The following is a 25,961-nucleotide window of genomic DNA, read 5'->3' on the forward strand; positions in this document are numbered from 1 at the left end:
AAATCTTGTAATGACCAAAATAAGAAGTTCAACATTCCAAAGATCCAGGATTCCATTGAATGCTCATATAACTCATACTTTAATATCATATAGCTGCCTACAAGTGACATCTTTTTGAGAAGTAGCAGGATTATAATAAACATGTAAACACAGTGAGAGTGTTCACTACCGTGCGTGATGTATAAATGGATCCCAGCAGGTAAGAACAAGAAATCCTCCAAAGGAAAAGAAGAGAACTTTAATTGTGAGCTGTCACATGATCAGTAAGCGCTCTGTTTTTGATTGGTGGAGCATCATATTCATCTGATCAAATTAAGTGCATTTACATTTTGAAAAAAATTGCAATTCAACCTCTCAAAAATATCAATAAATGCTAATAAATTATATAAGACTTCCAAAGCAAATGGAAAAATATATTTATCTATAGATTACATATCAGTGAACAACAATATTAGATATCATATGCAATACATTTTACAGCAATAAGCTTTTCTGCTATAACGTACCACAGGCATCAGTAGCTACTTTTTTAAAGTCATTCGAAAAATCTGAAAGAACAGAAGTTGTATTAACTGATTAATGTAGAATAGACAGGTTATGCTTCCTTTTTATTCTCTTAAAAAAATATTAGAGATATCACAAGACACACCCACAACATGATAAAAGATATGTTTAAGTATAAGCACCTATTACCTACTTCTCGAGTTGAACACGGCCAATGGACAACACAAGCGGACAAAACACCTATGGAAAAATAATGGCATGATATTTGCTTAATTAAATGAAATGGCAGAGACACATTGCCAGTCATGCCTGACTTCAACAAAAGCGACAGAGCACAGGAATATAAAGCATGGGATGACCCAGCTACAGTGTATGGCATGTTACCACAGTAGACGGCGTGCAGTAGACGGGAGCCTTATCCAAGCCAAACAAGATCATCAACATATTACATATTGATCATAATGTGATATCACTTGTGACTGACTAAACACATGCAAGAAGAGATGGGTGGAACAACTCTCAACTGAAGCCCCTTCGAACCCATAGCATGTGGCTCAAGTGTTTCCCTACAATCTAACCAATCACTGAGCTTGAACACATTTGATTCGTTTAAGTTTGGGTTGGATGCTGCTCCAATCTACAACGCATGGCCTGAAGTGAGGAGTGACACTTGGCATAGAAACCGCAATCAGACATCAGTAATGTACTGTAGTTGTGGTGTGAAGGTTGGCACCTAAAACACCCTACGGTGTGTGTGTAGAACAAAACAGCACAGAAACATAGACTGGTTTATAGACGGACAGTCCCTCACTCACACATAGAAGTCTCTTATTTTTTTATATTGCACATACTAAAGAACAGTGAAGGAGATACGTACAGTATAGTCTGGTTTGACAGGAGTGTGTAAACCATATCGACTCTAACCCTGGGATATCGTCATCATTTCCACCTTGATCACCTCAGCCACTCACCATGAACAATCACATCCAATTCAAGCATCCATGGGACTAACTCCACTCCATGGTTAATTATAAGTAAAAAAATAATAAAAAATGCTACAAACTGAAACGAAGCACTGTAAAATAATATATTGTAGAGTTATTTTTGGAACAGTTCAGTGTGTGTTACACTAAAGACTTGTAGGTCAGTCAGTGCAGCCAGTGGGGTCCAGACCATCACCGGGGAGGAGTGGGACTTGTAGTTCTAGTAATAGAAGTTAGGTTGTGTGAAGCTGTCTGCTCTGCATGTCATTTCAACTGGAGGATGTGCACGTCTGTTGCATCCTTGGAAACGTGCACAGCCCATTCACACTCCCTCAATACAGATTCAGATTTTCGAGCATGTGCACACTCTGCCGCAGGTTCAATGTCCTCGGCTGAAATGCACGCTCACGGCAGAGTTAAGACTTGAAGACGTGCACGGCCCGCACCACGTACTGCCTGCAGATGGGGCACTCGCTCATCCTCATCCCACATTTGGTACAGGTGACCATGTGGCCGCACTCCAGCAGCACACAGTCGATCACAGCGTCCATGCAGATGCGACACAGGTGATCATCAGAGGCCAGCTGAGCCTTCATACTGTCTGTGGAGAGAAACAAGGTATGAGGAAACAGCATTACCCTACGCAGTACGCAGCCTGAGGATGGCCGTCTCTGGTTCATTCACATACCCGACATCAGTAGCAGTGGAGGCTGGCGGGAGGAGCCCTCAGAAGACGGGCTCATTGTAATGGCTGGAATGGAATACTTGCAACAGAGTCACGTGGGTTCCATATATTTCATCTGTTTGATACCGTTCCATTCCAGCCATTACAATGAGCCCATCCTCCTATAGCTCCTCCCACCAGCCGCCTCTGATCAGTAGCTACATGATGTATGTAGTGCGTCAATAGCCAATTTAAACAGCAGGATTAACTGGTCTCTCTCCAGAACAACACTTAGCGTGTTAAACAGCAGGATTAACTGGTCTCTCTCCAGAACAACACTTAGTGTGTTAAACAGCAGGATTAACTGGTCTCTTTACAGAACAACACTTAGTGTGTTAAACAGCAGGATTAACTGGTCTCTCTCCAGAACAACACTTAGTGTGTTAAACAGCAGGATTAACTGGTCTCTTTACAGAACAACACTTAGTGTGTTAAACAGCAGGATTAACTGGTCTCTTTACAGAACAACACTTAGTGTGTTAAACAGCAGGATTAACTGGTCTCTTTACAGAACAACACTTAGCGTGTTAAACAGCAGGATTAACTGGTCTCTCTCCAGAACAACACTTAGTGTGTTAAACTGCAGGATTAACTGGTCTCTTTCCAGAACAACACTTAGTGTGTTAAACAGCAGGATTAACTGGTCTCTCTCCAGAACAACACTTAGCGTGTTAAACAGCAGGGTATAATGCAACCCTCAAGCCCTTTACATTATTAGGAAGCGAGTCTCAAAGACCTGCACTACAATGAAACCTGATGAAGATGGTGGGATTCAAATAATATGACGGGTCGTAACGAGGTAAGAGTTGTTAGGGACTGCGTTAATGACAGGATGAACAACAAGCCTTCAGTACTAATGAGATGACGGAAATGAGAACAACATGGGACCATGCCGGGAAATATGATCAGGATCCCACGGAAATTAGACTTCAGCATGCATCAATATGGAGAGTTGTATTTAAGACAGTGCTGAGCACTCTGTGGTTTTGCAGGTGGGATGATGGTGGAGTTAGACATGCTTTACACAATACTGCCTTACCTCCCACTGCACCATTGCATATAGGTGGAGGATATGCCACCACTTAGAATGAAAGCACATACCAAAAGAGCCATTAGTGATTCTAACAGGATACAAGCTCTTACTCCAATTCTTCCACCTCACGTAGTACTGAGAACAACTCCTGTACACAGTCATCTGATCCAGCAGTGAATGAGAAGTCACACTTCAACTCAAATATGTGCATGTTATATACAACCCAACGAAAGAGTATTGAATGCTCACCTGCGGTCATGCTGTTGATGTTACTGACATTTTCCACTAAAATAAAATCAAGAAATGCATCTTTAATACTGTGCTGTATCTGGAACTGTAAATAACACCAAAGAAAGATGTTTTAACTTGGACAGTTTCTATATTGTTCAAAATAGGGTTTAACTGGAGATTGATAAGCAACAATGGTCGTTATTAACAGGATCACTATGGGTTCTAGCTGAGGTTAGGTTGGTTGGTAAAGGAGGAAATGATTCAACATGGTACTTACTGGACTTCCTGTTCTGCTCGTTCTCCCTGTAGAGCCGATGTACCCGCTCTATCAGCTCCCACTTCTCACAGCAGCCAGAGTAGTTGACAAAGTTACGGGCCAGAATCTCTTTGAGCTGCCGAACAGACAGGCACTCAATGTCCCCTTCGTTGTCCAGGTCCGATAAAGAGGCCCGCATCCTCCTCTGCGTCACTGGACTGACCTACCAGAGAGAAAAGAGGAGGCCCTTCAGAAAACATGTTCAAGCCAACAAGTTCAACTACGACTAGGTTTTGTAGTGAACGCCATGGTCATTGAAGCAATAGCACAAAGTGAATCCTCTCACAAGAGTGGGCCAGTGAGTTCTCGTCAGTTAAATACATGCGTTAGAGACAGAGACAGAGCTGGCTGTCTCACCTCTATGGTAGGTTCCCTGGAAGGTTCCAGGTGCAGGAGGGGGATGGTTGGAGCTTCCCCATGCTGCTGGGGTTTCAACAGAAAACAAAACATAGAACAAAAAGATGGTCAGATTCAGTTTTTGAAATGGTATGAAAGCAGATAAGCAGCTTTGAAATACTTGTTTTTTCCCCTACAGGATGCTCCTCACTCTTTCTCCCACAAATCAGAATTTCTATAAAACACCACAGGGTGGGCTGTAATCACTAGACTTCCACTTGCAGTTAATCACATTGATATTTGATGGCTCTCTTAAAATGTCTGATAAGGAAATGAGGTATGGAGGCATATCCTCTAAAGGGTAGTCCGTGTTACACTTAGTATTCAGCATCATTTGCTTCTTCTAATCTTCAAATCAGTGGTTAATTATTCCCTTTTTGAAGGCGATGGCTTTATTAGGAGTTTGCCTGTGACCAGAATCCAATGATCTTGGCAGGGATGCAGCAAAAACGCAGAGTGAGTCTGGTGAGAATGTGTTTGGCTTGTGGCATATTGCCCTGCATTAACTCAGCCCTTTATGTGCAATGAAGAGAGAACATAAAGAGAGTGGCCTGGACTCCCCTCGTCTCTGTCTCCACCGGACCACAGCACAAAAAGCAATTAGCTAATGGTGCAGGCGCCGGGCATTCTTCTGGTGTGATATCACAACGAGGGATGGGTGTGTAGGGGTCGGGCGACGCTGACGTCCCTGGTTGTACATGCACACACACACGCTCCCTCCGTCACATTCCGCTGGACCAATAAGCCGCAGGCTCCCAGCATGCACCTGCGTTAATAATGCATCAGCAGTCCTGTTGGTGGCGTGCTAGCCTCCCCAGCCCAGATGTCACGCTCCAACGATCGGCAACGCCATAACCGAACCGCTGTGCGAGCACCGGGCACCAGCGATGCCCATAATCAGCCGAGGGCGTTGAAAGTTAGTGCGTTCATCTTAAGATAGTTGGTGAGACAACCACATATCACTGTCAGAGTACATATCTCCTCAATAGCAGCAAAGACAGTGCTAGTGGTATCACAATAGGAGGATGTTGATGTTTGGGATGCCGAAGATGACCCCAGGGATAGAGATGTGAGAAGCACTGTTGTCTTTCTCTTTCTCTCTGTCTTTTCAGTTACAGCTGTGCCGTTGAGAGGAATCAGAAGCCAGCCTGTGTGCGACTGAGCGTTACATAACCGACTCAGCATAACAGACTTACAAAAAAGGCAAAGGGTTTAAGCCCTTTGACTGTTGCTGACTGGCTCCAGCTCCCAGGGTGACACTGTAAACGCAGCTGTTTCCAGCAGTCAGTCAAGTGGACGTCAGCTCACTGCAGTGGCGCTGGGCTTTTCCCTGTGTGAGTGAAGCACCTCATTCATGTCAAACACACACAGCACCAGACTGTATCAAACAGTTTTTTTTCTGGCTGCAAAGAACAGGGCCTGACTGCAATACTATACTGCCTGGAAGCTTTTCATGCTCCTATATTTAGCCTATATGGTTATCCCAGGGGGCTACTTTCAGTAGGACTGGGGACAATCATAGCCCTACTAACCAGCACTAGAGATCTAGAACAGATTGCACGTTGCTGATTGTTATGCTTAGCTGTGACAACTTCACACTGACAAATATGTTTCCCACATCCGTGCCATGTGCTCTTCAAGCTTCACATTAATTAGCTTTGAAACAAGTAGGACAGATGTCAAAAGAGCAGGGAAGGCAGTAACGGAGGAGGGCAGACGTGAGGGAATGGGACCAAGTTGTGTGTGTGCGCATGTGTGTGAGTGTGTTGTGTGTGTGTGTGGCTAGTCACACCTGGCTCTGAGCGGTCCCTGAGCTGTCACTCCGGCTGAGAGGAGCGTCTCCCTGGGAGGCAGAGAGCGCCGACTGCTCCGAGGCGGAGCGTCGTGTGGCTGAGGGGGGCGAGGCGTGGAGGGAATGGGGGAGGGAGTGGGGGAGGGAGTGCAGGCTGTCTGTGTCCTCCTCCTCCTCCTCTACAGCTCCTTGTGTCGAGGTGTTTTCCCCTGCTTCCAGGTGGCAGAGCACCAGGTCCACCAGGTCCTCCTTCTCCCTGCAGGTGTCTGTGGGGATGTTGCGCAGCAGCAGGTACTGGCGCAGGTCTTTAACGCGCAGTGCCATGAGCTGTGGTCTCTGGAAGGCCGTGCCGCGCAGGAGGTGACAGGTGGTGCAGCAGCGGAGGTTCTCCTGCAGCACCGAGCACAGGGCACAGAAACTCTTCTTACAGTCCGAGCATATGTGCTGAGAAAGAGAGGAAGAGAGAGAGGGAGAGGGGGTAGAGAGAGGGAGAGAGAAAGTAGAGAGAGAGAGAGAGAAGGAGGGAATAGAGGGAATAGAAAGAGGGAGAGAGGGAATAGAGAGAGAGGGAGTAGAGAGAGAGAGGGAGTAGAGAGAGAGAGGGAGCAGATCGAGAGAGAGAGGAAGTAGAGCGAGAGAGAGAGGGAGTAGAGAGAGGGAGTAGAGAGAGGGAGAGAAAGGGATTAGAGAGAGGGAGAGTCACCACACACATTTAGAAGACAGGCGATCCCATCAGCCAGTCATGTCCATTCCTCCTGATCAATTAATTACTAGATTTAATTAATTATTTGGCATCATGGAGTCATTTGACTTTCCTGTTTTTGGAAATATATTAATTACAGCTAATGAGAGGGATCTGCCAAATTTGCTAGACAACAGCGTTCCAAAACAAGGACTCATTTGTAAAGGTGGTAAATGACCTTTTAATGGCGTCAGACCGAAGCTCTGCATCTGTCCTCGTGCTCCTAGACCTTAGTGCTGCTTTCGATACCATCGATCACCACATTCTTTTGGAGAGATTGGAAACCCAAATTGGTCTACATGGACAAGTTCTGGGCTGGTTTAAATCTTATCTGTTGGAAAGATATCAGTTTGTCTCTGTGGATGGTTTGTCCTCTGACAAATCAACTGTAAATTTCGGTGTTCCTCAAGGTTCCGTTTTGGGACCACTATTGTTTTCACTGTATATTTTACCTCTTGGTGATGTCATTCGAAAACATAATGTTAAATTTCACTGCTATGCGGATGACACACAGCTGTACATTTCAATGAAACATGGTGAAGCCCCAAAATTGCCCTCGCTGGAAGCCTGTGTTTCAGACATAAGGAAGTGGATGGCTGCAAATGTTCTACTTTTAACCTCGAACAAAATAGAGATGCTTGTTCTAGGTCCCAAGAAACAAAGAGATCTTCTGTTGAATCTGACAATTAATCTCGATGGTTGTACAGTCGTCTCAAATAAAAAACTGTGAAGGACCTCGGCGTTACTCTGGACACTGATCTCTCTTTTGACGAACATATCAAGACTGTTCCAAGGACAGCTTTTTTCCATCTACGTAACATTGCAAAAATCTGAAACATTCTGTCCAAAAATGATGCAGAAAAATTCATCCATGCTTTTGTCACTTCTAGGTTAGACTACTGCAATGCTCTACTTTCCGTCTACCCGGATAAAGCACTAAATAAACTTCAGTTAGTGCTAAACACGGCTGCTAGAATCTTGACTAGAACCCCAAAAATGTATCATATTACTCCAGTGCTAGCCTCCCTACACTGGTTTTCTGTCAAGGCAAGGGCTGATTTCAAGGTTTTACTGCTAACCTACAAAGCATTACATGGGCTTGCTTTCCGATTTGGTCCTGCCATACATACCTACACGTACACTACGGTCACAAGACGCAGGCCTCTTAACTGTCCCTAGAATTTCTAAGCAAGCAGCTGGAGGCAGGGCTTTCTCCTATAGAGCTCCATTTTTATGGAATGGTCTGCCTTCCCATGTGAGAGACGCAGACTCGGTCTCAACCTTTAAGTCTTTATTGAAGACTCATCTCTTCAGTAGGTCCTATGAATGAGTGTAGTCTGGCCCAGGAGTGTGAAGGTGAACGGAAAGGCACTGGAGCAACGAACCGCCCTTGCTATCTCTGCCTGGCCGGTTCCCCTCTCTCCACTGGGATTCTCTGCCTCTAACCCTATTACAGGGGCTGTGTCACTGGCTTACTGGTGCTCTTCCATTCCGTCCCTAGGAGGGGTGCGTCACTTGAGTGGGTTGAGTCACTGACGTGGTCTTCCTGTCTGGGTTGGCGCCCCCCCTTGGGTTGTGCCGTGGTGGAGATCTTTGTGGGCTATACTCGGCCTTGTTTTAGGATGGTAAGTTGGTGGTTGAAGATATCCCTCTAGTGGTGTGGGGGCTGTGCTTTGGCAAAGTGGGTGGGGTTATATCCTGCTTGTTTGGCCTGTCCGGGGGTATCGTCGGATGGGGCCACAGTGTCTCCCGACCCCTCCTGTCTCAGCCTCCAGTATTTATGCTGCAGTAGTTTATGTGTCGGGGGGCTAGGGTCAGTCTGTTATATCTGGAGTAGTTCTCCTGTCTTATCCGGTGTCCTGTGTGAATTTAAGTATGCTCTCTATAATTCTTTCTTTCATTCTCTCTCTCGGAGGATCTGAGCCCTAGGACCATGCCTCAGGACTACCTGGCCTGATGACTCCTTGCTGTCCCCAGTCCACCTGGCCGTGCTGCTGCTCCAGTTTCAACTGTTCTGCCTGTGGCTATGGAATCCTGACCTGTTCACCGGACGTGCTACCTGTCCCAGACCTGCTGTTTTCAACTCTCTAGAGACAGCAGGAGCTGTAGAGATACTCTGAATGATCGGCTATAAAAAGTCAACTGACATTTACTCCTGAGGTGCTGACCTGTTGCACCCTCGACATCCACTGTGATTATTATTATTTGACACTGCTGGTCATCTATGAACATTTGAACATCTTGGCCATGTTCTGTTATAATCTCCACCTGGCACAGCCAGAAGAGGACTGGCCACCCCTGAGAGCCTGGTTCCTCTCTAGGTTTCTTCCTAGGTTCTGGCCTTTCTAGGGAGTTTTCCTAGCCACCGTGCTTCTACACCTGCATTGCTTGCTGTTTGGGGTTTTAGGCTGGGTTTCTGTACAGTACTTTGAGATATCAGCTGATGTAAGAAGGGCTTTATAAATACATTTGATTTGATTTGATTTCCTATGACGTCACCATGTTCTAGGACAGAGGAGGACTTTATCTCATTTCTTGGCACAGAAAATGTAAATAATACTATATGGCAAATTGCCCAGATATTCCTGACATTCACAAGCTTATCTCGGTTTACTGAGGCAATTCAGATGAATCGACTGACAGACAGGCAGTTTGAATGGAGATTTTTCCATGTCATTGGTGTGTAAATGAGCTGCGGACCACTCTGACAGATCTATTCTTCAATCATCAGTGTTAATCCCCCTGAACCTCTGCTTTCATGACACAAATATCAAGCTGAGCCACACACACACACACGTGTGGTTATAATATATCCAGAGACTGAACCTGCCATCGGCATAGCAACAGGTGTGAGCGGGCTGATAGAGCAGTCTGAGCCTGGAAGCTCGGAGAACGCTCCAGGGGCTTCCATCACTGTCCCGGCATGCCACACTGTCAGACAACGCCTAGAGACACTCTGCCATTTACCTGTCTGCAGTCTAAGCTGGTGCCCTGGTGTGGCCATTATGGAAGCTAGTTTTATTTGTTTATTTTTAAGGGGCGCATTCTTCCTCTTCCTCCTCCTCATCATCGTCTTACACACTGTCCTCATCAGCTTCCTCATCATAAACAACATCATCATTGTCATTGTTTTACACACTAGAAACATCATCCTCCTCACCACTTACCTTGCGCCTGAAGACAGAGAAGGCCAGTCCACAGGCCTTGCAGAGCTGACCTGCGCTCCCTGAGCTGGTGGGGGGGTAGGTGGAGTACCCGGCGCTGGGGGCAAAGCGGAAGGGCCCGGCCCCGGCCCCGAACCCTGGCTGCTGCCCGCGCACCGTCCCTGTGCCCATCACCTCGTTCAGCAGCCCGCAGCATGATGCCCACATGGACGATGCCCCTGCCTACGACACAAACAGCATGCAAGTCTGTTCTCCAAGTTTGAATGCCTAGTTTAGAGTCCTATTATCCATCCCAGTAGGTTCATAAACAATATGCCTTTGGCAGTACTGAAATCATAGTAGCCTGCAATGCAATCAATACAGTGCCCCAATTTCATCCCTTTTTTACAACTTTTGTTGCAGGTTGCATCACTAAGGGAAAGGATCTCAGACTTCACACTTTATTCGTCATTTGTCCCTGAATCCCACAATGCCTCAGTGTGATCTTCCGCTGCTCAACAACCTTTCCCCTCAATGAACTACATGCCTTTGTGGCTCCTGAGTTCCTCTACAAAAAGGCATTGAAGTATTGTAATACAGTCTCCGGGATCCTAGCACATTGAAAATTGTGTAGCAGAGCATGGCGGAAGCCGGCGTATTCAGAACAGAGGCCTGTGAACAGTGGTGTAGCAGAGGCGGATGTTACGGTTTATAGAGCTTCAGAGGAAAGACGCAATAGTCTCTCAGACTGGAACGAACAGGGTGAAAGACACAAAAAAAGACAGTGGATGCGGGCTGCAGATACATTATTATGAGAACTCTGTGGGTCTGTTGGAGGTTGAAAATGACTGAGTCAAGCACCAGAGCCCAAACAGCCTGTCCTAATGAGCTAGTCCGAAGGGGATGTTGCAATTAATCAGTACATTTCTGTCCATTATCTAATGAATAACAACATTGCAGCAGGAAAGTGACCACAACGCTTACAGACAAAAAACCTGATGAGAGGAAGGTGAAAACATCTTCTCTATGTAAAGACTTATATGGTTACAGTGGAGGCAGTGGGGTCATTTCTCAGTTATGACAGCCTTATGACCTGGTAGAGTAGGTGCACTTAGGGATATTAGTGTGGTCAAGGACCATAAGAGGACCGTACAGTGCATGTGACATGTTTGCCTGGTCAATGTTTTACTGACAGCAAGACTGTCCACTCCAGAGCCTGAGACCCAAGATGGTGTGATCTCAGGCGCAGCTCCTTGGAGCATACTGATGAGAGGATGAGGGAGGGGCAGGGAGAGAGAGAATATGTCTTCTGTTCCACGGTCTGGGGAATCAAGAGCTGACATGAGCATACAGTATGTGGCTCTGTCTGAGTTCAGAAGAGAAGACAGTGTATATTTTACGAGCAGGGGTCGCCGCTGTCCACAAATAAAGCTCTGCTCAGCCATGACCTGCCACAATACTCAGGCCTGCCCTGTGCTCTGTGATCTCACCTCACTCGCCTGCCTACTTAACCAGCTTGCAGTTACACAATACAGGAGCTAGATGGAATATGTGGAACTGTCTGCATTGAGAAAGAGAAAGTCTTCTCGGGAAATACATTACAGCAATAAGCTTGATGTGAAACTGAACAGAAAGGACCACAGCAGCTCACTTTTTAGTTCCAGTTTTCCTGATAATATTTTGCTTTGTTGCCTTCAGAAAGTATTCATACACCTTGACTTATTGCAAAATGTGTTGTGTTACAGGCAGAATTCACAATGGATTCAATATTAGTTTTTCTTCACCCATCTACACACAATACCCCATAATGACAAAGTGAAAACATGTTTTTAGAAATGTTAGCAAATTTATTGAAAATGAAATAAAGAAATATCTCATTAACATAAGTATTCACACCCCTAGTCAACACATGTTAGGATCACCTATGACAGCGATTACAGCTGTGAGTCTTTCTGGGTAAGTCCCTAATAAGAATTTGTTCTTAACTGACTTGCCTAGTTAAATAAAGGTAAAAAAAAGAAAGTGCTTTACACACCTGGATTATACAATATTTGCACATTATTTAAGTGAAAACTGTAACTAGGCCACTCAGGAACATTAAAATGTTGGCTTAGTAAGCAACTCAAGTGTATATTTGGCCTTGTGTTTTAGGTTATTGTACTGCTGAAAGGTGAATTAGTCTCCCGGTGTCTATTGGAAAAAATTCTCTAGGATTTTGCCTGCGCTTGTTCTATTCAGTTTCTTTTATCCTAAAAAAACTCTAGTCCTTGCCGATGACATGATGCTTGACACCATGCTTGAAAATATGAAGAGAGGTACTTAGTGATGTGTTCGATTTGCCCCAAACATAACACTTAGTTTTCTCTTATCACAGCCGTTAAACTCTGTAACAATTTTTTATTATACATTTTATTTTATTTACTTTTTTCCCCCCAATTGGTAGTCTTGGCCCATCACTGCCACTCCCGTACAGACTCGGGAGAGGCGAAGGTCGATGAGCCATGAGTCCTCCAAAATACAACCCTGCCAAGCCGTACTGCTTGCTTAACCCAGAATCCAGCCGCACCAATGTGTCAGAGTCACCATACAACTGGCAACCAGAGCCACCATACAACTGGCAACCAGAGTCAGCTTGCAGGTGCCCAGCCTGCCACAAGGAGTCGTTAGAACCCAGATGATGCTGGGCCAATTGTGTGCCGCCTCATGGGTCTCCTGGTCATGGCCGGCTGTAACACAGCCTGGGATCGAACCCGGGGCTGTAGTGATGCCTCAAGCACTGTGATGCAGTGCTTGAGACCACTGCGCCACACGGGAGGCCCTACTCTGTAACTGTTTTAAAGTCACCATTGGCCTCATGGTGAAATCCCTGAGCGGTTTCCTTCCTCTTTGGCAACTGAGTTAGGAAGGACGCCTGTATCTTTGTAGTGACTGGGTGTATTGATACACCATTCAAAGTATAATTAATAACTTCACCATGCTCAAAGGAATATTCAATGTCTGTTTTTTATTTTAACCCATCTACCAATAGATGCCCTTCTTTGCGAGGAGTTGGAAAACCTCCCTGGTCTTTGTGGTAAAATCTGTGTTTGAAATTCACTGCTAGACTGATATTCACTTTCAGATAATTTTATGTGTGGGATACAGAAATGACGTAGTCATAACAAAATCATGTTAAAGACTATTAATTGCTCACAGAGTGAGTCCATGCCACTTATGTGACTTGTTAAGCACATTTGTATTGCCATAACAAAGGGGTTGAATACTTAATCACTCAAGACATTTCAGCTTTCATTTTTAATTAATTTGTTCAAATTTTAAAAAACATCATTCCACTTTGACATTGTGTGTAGGGGGTATTGTGCGAAGGCCAGTGACAAAAACATCACAATTGAATACATTTTAAATTCAGGCTATAATACAACAAAAATGTGGAAGAAGTCAGGGGGTATTCAGACCCCTTGACTTTTTCCACATTTTGTTACGTTACAGCCTTATTCTAAAATGGATATACACACAATACCCCATAATGACAAAGTAAAAACAGGTTTATACATTTTTGCAAATGTATAAAAAATAAAAACTGAAATATCACATTTACACATGTATTCAGACCCTTTACTCAGTACTTTGTTGAAGCACCTTTGGCAGCGATTACAGCCTCAAGTCTTCTGGGGTATGACGCAACAAGCGTGGCATACCTGTATTTGGTGAGTTTCTCCCATTATTCTCTGCAGATCCTCTCAAGCTCTGTCAGGTTGGATGGGGAGCGTCGCTGCACAGCTATTTTCAGATCTCTCCAGAGATGTTCGATTGGGTTCAAGTCCGGGCTCTGGCTGGGCCACTCATGGACATTCGGAGACTTGTCCCGAAGCCACTCCTGGGTTGTCTTGGCTGTGTGCTTAGGGTTGTTGTCCTGTTGGAAGGTAAACCTTCGCCCCTGTCTGAGGTCCTGATCGCTCTGGAGAAGGTTTTTTATCAAGGATCTCTCTGTATGTTGCTCTGTTCATCTTTCTCTCGATCCTGACTAGTCTCCCAGTCCCTGCCATTGAAAAACACCCCACAGCATGATGCTGCCACCACCATTCTTCACCGTAGGGATGGTGCCAGGTTTCCTCCAGACGTGACGATTGGCCTTCAGGCCAAATAGTTCAATCTTGGCATTCATCAGACCAGATAATCTTGTTTCTCATGGTCTGAGAGTCTTTAGATGCCTTTTGGCAAACTACAAGCAGGCTGTCATGTGCCTTTTACTGAGGAATGGCTTCCGTCTGGCCAATCTACCATAAAGGCCTGATTGGAGTGATGCAGAGATGGTTGTCCTTCTGGAAGGTTCTCCCATCTCCACAGAGGAACTCTGGAGCTCTGTCAGAGTGACCATTGGGTTCTTGGTCACCTCTCTGACCAAGGCCCTTCTCCCCGATTGATCAGTTTGGCCGGGCGGCCAGCTCTAGGAATTGTCTTGGTGGTTCCGTCTTCCATTTAAGAAGGATTGCGGCCACTGTATTCTAGGGGACCATTCAATGCAGCAGACATTTTTTGGTACCCTTCCCCAGATCTGTGCCTCGACACAATCCTCTCAGAGCTCTATTCCTTCAACCTCATGGCATGGTTTTTGCTCTGACATGCACTGTCAACTCTGGGACCTTATATAGACAAGTGTTTGCCTTTCCAAATCATGTCCAATCAATTACATTTACTACATGTGGACTCCAATCAAGTCATTGAAACCTCTCAGGGATGATCAATAGAAACAGGAAGCACCTGAGCTCAATTTCAACTCATAGCAAAGGGTCTGAATAGTTATGTAAATAAGGTGTTTCTGTTTTTTTTCCCCAACATTTCTAAAAACCTGTTTTCCCTTTGTCATTGACGAGGGAATTTTTTTTGAATTTAATACATTTTAGAATAAGGCTGTAACGTAACAAAATGTGGAAAAAGTCAAGGGGTCTGAATACTTTCCGAATGCACCGTATGTCAATGCTACAGTATTCACACCCCCTGACTTTAAAATGCAAATGAGCCACCATGACTCAGATGCGCCCCTTCCCTTTGGACAGTCACTCAGTGGACCCTTCCTCCTCTTTTCTGCTAGATTTACCAGGATGAGGCACAGCAGTCTGGCCATGAAATCACTCATATCTGGCACAGTGCCAGCGGCAGAGCTTTCCCCTGTCACCTCAATTAGCACCCAGTAAGCTCTGCAGGGAGGGACTGCCAAAGCATACAAGAGTTAACTGCAAACAAGAGTTACAGTACAGTGCACTACTCTGTTACCAATATCTACACTTTCTTTGCGCTTATTAATATCTCATCTACTGTACATGAAGATGAAATATTAATTACTATAACATGCCTGGTTGTGGGCAGTTTTATCTGATGGGGGGGGGTGTTTAGGGCCCTTAACCCCACCTGTCATGTTAGACATTTTAACAGTGTAGAAAACAGTCAGTCTCATGATGCGCTGGACCTGCTGTTGAGCATTGTGATACTTAAATGCTTCTGACCTTTGACTTCTATCATCCTTTTTTTGCAGACTATATGACAGTGTAAGACATTCCCTAAAGAACAAAGACCAGACAAGGTTGACAAACTGTGCAAATAATTAACGTTTTTTTCCGAAACGCTATATCCACCAATTCTTCACATTTGTGTTTTTTCACTAGAAATGATTGCTTATGGGTACCTTAATGCGTGTGTAAAATACTACTGTTCTCATCTACTGTTTTTTATTCATAGATTTTAGATGCGTATTAAAAAATAACGCTATATATCCATTGTTTAGCTGGAATGGAATGTTCGTATCCTATATATTTGACTGTGACATGCCGTTGTCTCACCAAGCGATCTTAAGACCAACGGACTAACTGTAAGTCAATATGGATAAGAGCATCTACTAAATTACAAAAATGTCTAATGGAAATGTTTTACCTACAGATCTCATTTTACTGTATTGTTACATTTATTTTTATATTGATGTCACAAATGTACAGTTCTTTATTCAAAATGTAGTTTTTGTTACATTTGACTGTGTATAACCTATCAGTACTACTTATTTCTCAGAGTGAGGCAGATATTGTTCAGCAAAATAAAATGATTATTTATCTCTGAAATGAAACCATCAAGTGATAGATTTCAAACAAATGCATGTCTGTCATTGAAGAACACCATGCCATGATTAGATAGTGAAAAAACACACCAATCTCTTTCATAAGTTCTTCATACAATAAAAGTTAATTTATCAACATTTCAAAGAATTTATTATATAGCGTTTTGCAGTGGTGGAAAAAGTACCCAAATGTCATACTTGAGTAAAAGTAAAGATGCCTTAATAGAAAATGAGTTAAGTAAAAGTGAAAGTCCACCAGTAAAATACTACTTGAGTTAAAAGTCTAAAAGTATTTGGTTTTAAATATACTTAAGTATCAAAAGTAAATGTAATTGCTAAAATATACTTAAGTAAAAGTATAAATAATTTTCTAAATCCTTATACATATACAGTACCAGTCAACAGTTTGGACACACCTACTCATTGAAGGGTTTTTCTTTATTTTTTACTATTTTATATGGAATCATGTAGTAACCAAAAAAAGTGTAAAACAAATCAAATACATTTGAGATTCTTCAAAGTAGCCACCCTTCGCCTTGATGACAGCTTTGCGCACTCTTGGCATTTTCTCAACCAGCTTCATGAGGTAGTCACCTGGAATGCATTTCAATTAACAGGTGTGCCTTGTTAAAAGTTAATTTGTGGAATGTCTTTCCTTCTTAATGTGTTTGAGCCAATCAGTTGTGTTGTGACAAGGTAGGATTGGTATACAGAAGATAGCCCTATTTTTTAAAAGACAAAGTCCATATTATGGCAAGAACCGCTCAAATAAGCAAAGAGAAATGACAGTCCATCATTACTTCAAGACATGAAGGTCAGTCAATTCGGAAAATTTCAAGAACTTTGAAAGTATCTTCAAGTGCATTTGCAAAAACCATCAAGCACTATGACGAAACTGGCTCTCATGAGGACCGCCACAGGAAAGGAAGACCCAGAGTTACCTCTGCTGCAGAAGATAAGTTCATTGGAGTTACCAGCCTCAGAAATTGCAGCCCAAATAAATGCTTCACAGAGTTCAAGTAACAGACACATCTTAACATCAACTGTTCAGAGGAGACTGCGTGAATCAGGCCTTCATGGTCGAATTGATGCAAAGAAACCAGTAGTAAAGGACACCAATAAAATTAAGAAACTTGCTTGGGCCAAGAAACATGAGCAATGGACATTAGACCAGTGGAAATTTGTTCTTTGGTCTGATGAGTCCAAATTAGAGATTTTTGGTTCCAACCGCCGTGTCTTTGTGAGATGCAGAGTGGGTGAACGGATGATCTCTGCATGTGTGGTTCCCACCGTAAACCATGGAGGAGGAGGTGTGATGGTGCTTTGCTGGTGACACTGTCTATGATTTATTTAGAATTCAAGGTACACTTTACCAGCATGGCTACCACAGTATTCTGCAGCAATACGCCATCCCATCTGGTTTGTGCTTAGTGGGACTATCATTTGTTTTTCAACAGGACAATGACCCAAAACACCTCCAGGCTGTGTCAGCGCTATTTGACCAAGAAGGAGAGTGATGGAGTGCTGCATCAGATGACCTGGCCTCCACAATCACTTGACCTCAATCCAATTGAGATGGTTTGGGATGAGTTGGGCCGCAGTATGAAGGAAAAGCAGATAACAAGTGCTCAGCATATGTGGGAACTCCTTCAAGACTGTTGGAAAAGCATTCCAGGTGAAGCTGGTTGAGAGAATGCCAAGAGTGTGCAAAGCTGTCATCAAGGCAAATGGTGGTTACTTTGAAGACTCTAAAATCTACAATATATTTTGATTTGTTTAACACTGTTTTGGTTACTACATGATTCGATGTGTTATTTCATAGATTTTGATGTCTTCAATATTACTCTACAATGTAGAAAACAGCAAAAATAAAGAAAACCCCTTGAATGAGTAGGTGTCCAAACTTTTGACTGGTACTGTATAAAAACTCAGACAAACAGAGGGACAGACAAAGAGAGAGAGACATACATATCTACTCACAGACAGACAGAGAGAGAGCGAGAGAGAAAGTCAAAAGAGACAGGCAAACATATAAACTCACAGACAGACAGGCAGGCAGGCAGGCAGGCAGGCAGGCAGGCAGGCAGGAAGGAAGGAAGGAAGGAAGGAAGGAAGGAAGGAAGGAAGGAAGGAAGGAAGGAAGGAAGGAAGGAAGGAAGGAAGGAAGGAAGGAAGGAAGGAAGGAAGGAAGGAAGGAAGGCAGGCAGGCAGGCAGGCAGGCAGGCAGACATACAGACAAACTCAAACCTAAACCTAGCTTCATGTCCACATCCCGGCTCAACCCTAACCCTGATATGAAGCTATGGTTAGGGTTAATCTGGGAGTGGACATGAAGATAGGGTTAGGGCCTCAACCCTAGACATACTCTAACCCCCATACTCAAATTACATTCCCACTCTCCCCACTACATATGGCAGAAAGGTAGGCCTCACTTGAGGCTAGGTTTAGGATTGAGCCGGGAGTTGATATGAAGTTAGGGTTGAGGCTAGGTTTAGGATTGAGCTGGGAGTTGATATGAAGTTAGGGTTAGAGTTGAGGTTTAGGGTTGAGCCGGGAGTTGATATGAAGTTAGGGTTAGGGTTGAGGCTAGGTTTAGGGTTGAGCCGGGAGTTGATATGAAGTTAGGGTTAGGGTTGAGGCTAGGTTTAGGCGTGAGCTGCAATGTGGACATGAAGCTAGGGTTAAGGCCTCAACCCTAGACACACTGGCCACACCTCAGAGTCTGGTTCCTCTCTAGGTTTCTTCCTAGGCTCCTGCATTTCTAGGGAGTTTTTCCTAGCCACCGTGCTTCTACATCTGCATTGCATGCTCTTCAGGGTTTTAGGCTGGGTTTCCGTACAAACATCTGCTGATGTAAAAATGGCTTTATAAATAAAATGTGATAGATTGACATAACCCTAACCTTAATCCAATTAACAATGAATTAATTTGCCCCTCTCTCCACTACAAGGCAGAAAGTTAGGCCTCGCTTGAAGTTAATGTACTTTTGAGTGACATCGGCAGAATGGTTGAGGCTAGAAACAAAATTCATGCATGGGACCGTTCAACAGACACTACTGATGAGCCCAAGCCTACATCTGACCATGTGAAATGAACTCTTCACATTGAATACTTGGTCCTACAGAGAACAAGGCATTTCTTCCATAGAAAAGCATTACCTACATCGCTTACATAATCATAAAGCCCCGATAACTGCGATTGAGAAAGCTAACCGTCCTTGCACACAACCAATCGTGACCTTATAGGGAAGCCCTGTGTTGTGGTTCAGCTTCCTGTGGCAAAAGGAAGTGTCTTAATTCATCCTCAACATGGTCCTTCATTCTCTCCCTGCAGTTACACAAAAACACTGTCTTCCATCCTCTGTAGAACAGTCAATTCTTAACGTAAAGACTTGAAACTCAGGGCATCATTAAAGAGTGTCCCCAGGAGAATGTACGCATGTTCGTATGATTACAGAAAGTGACTTAATAGGGGGTCATAGGGGCAGTTTCAAAGGGTTAAAAAGGTTGAATCTTCCCAAATGGTACATATTTGTGACCGGGGGACCTGGCATATGAAAGTCAAATCGACACAAAATAATGTTTCACCACCATTGGACACAATGGCCTTGCAGGTCTAGAAACTAAGAGCCTTGTTATGAATTCCTGAATGAATTCGGAAGAGGATATTGGTCTTTTCTTTTTTTTTTGACTTGAAACTGTCTGTCTGCCTCTGTCTGTCTGTCTGTCTGTCTGTCTGTCTGTCTGTCTGTCTGTCTGTCTGTCTGTCTGTCTGTCTGTCTGTCTGCCTGTCTGCCTGTCTGTCTGCCTGCCTGCCTGCCTGCCTGCCTGTCTAACTGCTTGCCTGCCTGTCGGCCTGCCTGTCTGTCTGTCAGTCTGCCTGCCTGTCTGTCTGTAGGAGTGTGGAGGGAGAGGGAGAGATAAGAGGAGGGAGAGGCAGGAAAAGAAGGAGGGAGAGAGAATGAAGGGGGGAGGAGAGAGAGAAAAAGTGAGGGAGGGGGAGAGAGGGGAGAGAGAGGGAGAGGGTGAAGGAGGGATGGGGATAGAGGAGGGGGATGGAGGGAGGGAGGGAGGGAAAGAAGGAGGGAGATCAAATGGAGGGGTAGGAGGGAGGGAGAGAGAGAGAGAAAGAGAATGGGGGAGAGAGGGGAGAGAGGGTGAAGGAGGGAGAGGGGAGAGAGAGGAGGGAGGGAAGAGAGTGTCAACAGACAGACAGAGGTGAAGAGAGGAGGGAGCAAGAGGAGGGGGAGGCAGTGAAAGAAGGAGGGAGAGAGAATGAAAGGTGGAGGAGGGAGAGAGAAGGTAGATGGAGGGAAAGGGAGAAAAAACGGGAAAGGGTGAAGGAGGAACGGGAAGAGAGAGGGATAGAGATGAGAGGAGGTGGACGGAGGGAAATGAGGGAAAGAGAATGGAGGGGAGCAGAGGGAGAGAGAAGGGGGAGAGAGAGGGAGGGGGAGAGAGACAGAGAGGGTGAGGAGTTTTAAAGAAGGGGGAGGGAGTGAGAAGAGAATGAGGGGGTGATAAAGAGGAGGTAAATAAATGAGAAAAACATTAACCTTGTTACATTCATCTTTTCCCATTGACTACAATGTATTGAGAAAAACATTAGCTAATTCGACATTTTACCTTTTTGCAAAAAATGTGCCTGGATGACGTTTTCCTATGATATCATGTTGTAAAGCCTGAATACTCATAAACTGTAAACCAGGTCTTCCCCTGCACCTCAGTTACAAGTACAAACCAGGTCTACACCTTTGACTGAGTCCCAATACTAATATAACCCAGATCTACACCTGTACATCTCAGTCCAAATACCCATACGAACCAAGATAATTGGCTATGTCCCAATTATCTGATAAACCAGGTCTACCATTGTGCAACAGACACTAAAGACACCTTTTGACATTAAATATTTGTTACGTTATTACACTAATTCAGTTTATGGGTCTATACATGGCCAATTCCCCCTGATTTAAACATTTCTTTTTTTTTTACCTTTATTTAACCAGGTAGGCCAGTTGAGAACAAGTTCTCATTTACAACTACGACCTGGCCAAGATAAAGCAAAGCAGTGCGACAGAAACAACAACACAGAGTTACACATGGAATAAACATGTGTACAGTCAATAACACAATAGAAAAAAAGAAAGTCTATATACAGTGTGTGCAAATGGCATGAGGAGGTAAGGCAATAAATAGGCCATAATAGCAAAGTAATTACAATTTAGCAGATTAACACTGGAGTGATAGATGAGCAGATGATGATGAGCAGATGATGGTGTGTACGTAGTGATACTGGTGTGCAAAAGAGCAGCAAAGTATATAAAAACAATATGGGGATGAGGTAGGTAGATTGGGTAGGCTATTTACAGATGGACTATGTACAGCTGCAGCGATCGGTTAGCTGCTCAGATAGCTGATGTTTAAAGTTAGTGAGGGAAATGTAAGTCTCCAGCTTCAGTGATTTTTACAATTCGTTCCAGTCACTGGCAGCAGAGAACTGGAAGGAAAGGCAGCCAAATTACATGTTGTCTTTGGGGATGACCAGTGAGATATACCTGCTGGAGCGCGTGCTACGGGTGGGTGTTGTTATCGTGACCAGTGAGCTGAGAAAAGGCGGAGCTTTACCTAGCATAGACTTATAGATGACCTGGAGCCAGCGGGTCTGGCGACGAATATGTAGCGAAGGCCAGCCGACTAGAGCATACAGGTCGCAGTGGTGGGTGGTATAAGGCGCTTTGGTAATAAAACGGATGGCACTGTGATAGACTGCATCCAATTTGCTGAGTAGAGTACTGGAAGCTATTTTGTAGATGACATCGCCGAAGTCGAGGATCGGTAGGATAGTCAGTTTTACTAGGGTAAGTTTGGCGGTGTGAGTGAAGAAGGCTTTGTTGCGAAATAGAACACCGATTCTAGATTTGATTTTGGATTGGAGATGTTTGATATGAGTCTGGAAGGAGAGTTTACAGTCTAACCAGACACCTAGGTATTTGTAGTTGTCCACGTATTCTAGGTCAGAACCGTCCAGTGTAGTGATGCTAGTCAGGCGGGCGGGTGCGGGCAGCGAACAGTTGAAAAGCATGCATTTGGTTTTGCTAGCATTTAAGAGCAGTTGGAGGCCACAGCAGGAGTGTTGTATGGCATTGAAACATATGTTAACGCTAATGGAAAAACCATCTGTAAAATAATCTTGATCAAGTATATCCATTACCCAACTCAACTTCAATCTACTGAAAAAAAGCAATCATCTGCTATGATTAAATATATATAATAAATTAGATCACAAATGTGACCACTAAGATATGTATATACCACAAGCATCATGGATTCAATGTATTGAAAATGAAGGCACATATGTAAAACGAGACCCATTAAACATTAGATTTACAAAAGACAATATTTTAAAAATAAAAAAAATGTATTTGAAGAGTTTATTCCCAAAACGCTGTACTCACCAATTTTTCAAATGTGTGTTTTTACATCAGCAATTATTGCTTATGGGTCCCTTCATGTGTGTTAAAATATTAATGTTCTCAGACGTAGTTGTAATTTTTTGTGTGCAAAATACTATATATTCTTTGTTTAGCTGGAATGGAATGTTCGTATCCTGTATATTTCACTGTGACAGGTGGTTGTCTCACCTACCTCTATCTTCAGATGAATGCACTTACTGTAAGTCACTCTGGATAAGAGCATCTGCTAAATTACTAAAATGTCCAATGTATAGATCTCATATTACTGTATTGAATTATTATTTTGTTAAAAAAATAAATATATAATATTGATATCACTAATGTATAATTTGTACATTTCTTTTTAGAAATGTAGTTATTTGTTACATTTTACTGTGTAAAACCTAGTAGTACTACTTCTTCCTCTCAGAGTGAGGCGGAGATTTAAAAAAAAAAACATGATTATTTGTCTCTCTGAAATTAAACCTTCAAGTGATAGATTTTAAACATACTGATTAGATTGTGAAAAAAAACACACCAATCTATTTCAGAATTTCTTTAAACAATAAAAGCAAATTTTACAGACAAATTTGGAATGAAACTCTCTTCGTTTTTAAACTGTTGAATACAGACTTCTGGTGCCAAATTCGTCAGTAAAGGACACCTTGGAGATTTATGCTTGTGGTCTTGTGACCATTTTGAGAAATCATATGAAACGTCTGAATCATACTAGACACAATAATAATTTGCTTATTTGTTGATAAGTACAACTTTAACTTCTCTAAAGCCTGTAAAGTACCAAACTATTTCTCTCACTATTGTGACCGATGAGATTAAATGGGCTAAAGGCTGTTGGCATATCTAGAAATAAGACCTTACGCGGTCAGGAAAAAAAGTGAAGAACAACCGCTTTAAACACTTACTCTTGGGGTGGAAGAGGACAGCTCCTACTAATAAAAAAATAGTGATTTGGATCAGGGAATATTTTGGTTGCAGGAAATAAAAAACAAAGTGGTGTATCTGCTCCTGTGATATTAAATACAGTATGACTGTTGTATTTAATAAACTGTTACCTTTCTGAGTGTGTATCACATTTCATTCCAACAGACCATAGCTCATCTCACAGCTCCAAATCCATTTTGGACTTCAGAACTGTGTCATGGCAGTCAACCAATCCTGAGTGAATTCTCTCGCACAATAAAACAATATGCCCCAATGAGCAACAGACCTGTCTAACAATTCCCCATGACAATTCAATGGAACTCAAGAGAAGTCATGTTGAATAACAGAATCCTTTTGACAATGCAGTATCAATTCATTAGTTGAAAAACACATGATACACTGACTGCAACAACAACAAAAAACGGTTCATGTGTGTTTCTGCACGTACTGTATTTCAGCTATCATCCTCCATTTCTCATGAGCTGAAAATCTCATTTTCAATATAAACCAGATTAGTCAATAACACATCCCAGCCTTCTTTCTGGGACAGATTATGGTTTGTCATGATCAGACAGAAGACCAGGTGACCTTTCACCTGCACTGAGACAACAAGGACAATATGGAATAGTTGAAGATGTAGATGTTACACAAACATGCAATAATACACATATGTTTATCATAGGCCTTTGAACAATCATAGCCCACATTTTGTATTGACACTTGTCTAATATCAATGTGTTCCTTCATTGCATATACAAGGAAGATACAGTATGTCTTCACTGCAAAGTATTCAACTCTCTACAATGGGTGGGGATAAACTCCTTATGTTAACTTTGCAAAGCGCCTTGTGATACTATTGTAATTTCAAAGACAACTGCCTGCTGCATAACATAACACTGATATGCTGGATCGGAGCCAAACATTACCATTGGAAATAATTGCTCAATTTAGAAAATCTTTACTCTAAATTCTATACTCTGATACTCATTAGTGTTGCAAGAAGCAGGACTTTTAAAAAGGGGGTAGAGATGGTTCATTAAAATGAGGTAAATAACTTTCCCGCTAGTTGGATACCCTCACTGAAAAAGTGCAAGGGGGTTATGTTTCATAATCATCCATCCTCCATCTCACCATCACCACTGTCACTGTTCTCGCCTGTTGTAGCACTACCGGTCAGTGAGTTGTGGAGATTACTGAGTCCAAAGGCTAACTAACTACGGGTATTTATCAACAGACCAGAAATCTCTAAAATATTCCCTCACTTCATTGACTGCAGTATACTGATCTCATTATAGCAGATTAACGCTGGGAAATGGAATAGACATCGCACTGTGGTCCCAGTCTGACACTGGTGCACTGTGGTACAGTCCACTGGTATCAGACTGAGGGTCAGAAAGCGCTCATGACCATCATCATATTATATCATGTATGGATACCATTATAAATAGAACGCAATATAAATATTTCAACCCTGAGAAAATATTCCAACCGGTAAAAACATGACTGTTACTCACCTTATACATGTATCCGTATAATCAGAGTTTGCAACCCTTTAAAGCAAACGACAAACAACACAATTAATGTATTGTAATTTTATAACATTGCATGGGTTTGACTGCATATGAAATTGACATTTTGTTTAAATATTTGTCGACGCACCGTAATTGAAAGTTGTAAAATAGATAGAATGCAAGCCGGTTGTGCAAAAATATAATAACACAGATACTTTGACATTGCAATAGGCTTACCATACCTTCATTCCGACTCCCGGTTCTGGAATGTGTCGAGCAATATTAGAATGATGACCATTGCAAGGGCACAAGGAATCACACCATTACGTCTTCCCTCTCAGAAGCTCTCTGTGTATTTGCAGAATGAGCATAACGCAACGTACAAGTCATCCTGGACCAATCAGCAAATAACCTGAGGTACGGTTATCTTTAGCAGCCAATCGCCTTTTCAATTGCCGCATTGTAGGCGTTCTAAACTATCCTTAGACACGCGCATGTCTTGATACGGGCAACCCGCCGTGCACTATCGATATTTCATTTAGATATTGGGAATTTATGAAACGCTGTTTCAGCATTTTTATTAAGATGTTAACTTGATTATGTTGCGACATGTTTAGGGGTGAACATGAAACTAGTGCACAGGTGAGTCATATCCCAGTAGGCTATGATTTAATTTGATCCAAACACAGAGCCATCGACGACACCTGTGGCTTCATATCTGCCGATCACTTCACTGCACTAGAAGTCTAAAACAAATTTTAGAGCCTAGTTTACATGTGAATGGTCATTTGATTAGCCTATGATTATCAGTAATGCATACACAAAACATACTTCTTTGGGAAACAAATACAGTATCTACTATATTTTGCATGATTTTCATCTGATGTTTTGAATAAGTATTATTTCACAAAACACTTAATCAGATCACCTAACCTCTAAAACCAATATCAAATAAATTTGAGGCTATGCATCTGGCTCTACAAACTTCAAAGTTGGAGGGGAAACAAGTGTGTGTTTGTGTGTGTGTGTCAGGGTGATCAGAAATGCAAATAGAACCTAGGCTTGCAGATGCTGAGCGGGAGAG

The 25,961-nt window shown here is 43.0% G+C and overlaps 1 protein-coding gene across 6 annotated transcripts; it reads right to left on the reverse strand.

Annotated features, from left to right (window-relative positions):
* Positions 1–55: 55 nt before the first annotated feature.
* Positions 56–25,263, reverse strand: LOC106564650 (E3 ubiquitin-protein ligase RNF34). Of its 6 annotated transcripts, none has more exons than XM_014130830.2 (9): positions 25,120–25,263; positions 24,881–24,916; positions 9,889–10,107; positions 5,980–6,423; positions 4,149–4,214; positions 3,753–3,954; positions 3,494–3,529; positions 3,251–3,292; positions 56–2,088 (listed from the first exon to the last, which is right to left on the reverse strand). In XM_014130830.2, the coding sequence occupies exons 2-9, from the start codon at positions 24,887–24,889 to the stop codon at positions 1,904–1,906; spliced, it is 1,203 nt and encodes a 400-aa protein (XP_013986305.2). In that variant the 5' UTR covers positions 24,890–24,916; positions 25,120–25,263; the 3' UTR covers positions 56–1,903. The 6 variants fall into 6 exon arrangements, with proteins under 6 accessions (XP_013986305.2, XP_045545997.1, XP_045545991.1 ...); XM_045690041.1 differs by having other exon boundaries at positions 5,980–6,369; positions 25,115–25,241; XM_045690035.1 differs by having other exon boundaries at positions 4,149–4,211; positions 25,115–25,238.
* Positions 25,264–25,961: the final 698 nt, after the last annotated feature.

Source organism: Salmo salar, chromosome ssa01 (genome assembly GCF_905237065.1).
Source record: "Salmo salar chromosome ssa01, Ssal_v3.1, whole genome shotgun sequence".
Lineage (NCBI taxonomy): Eukaryota > Metazoa > Chordata > Actinopteri > Salmoniformes > Salmonidae > Salmo > Salmo salar.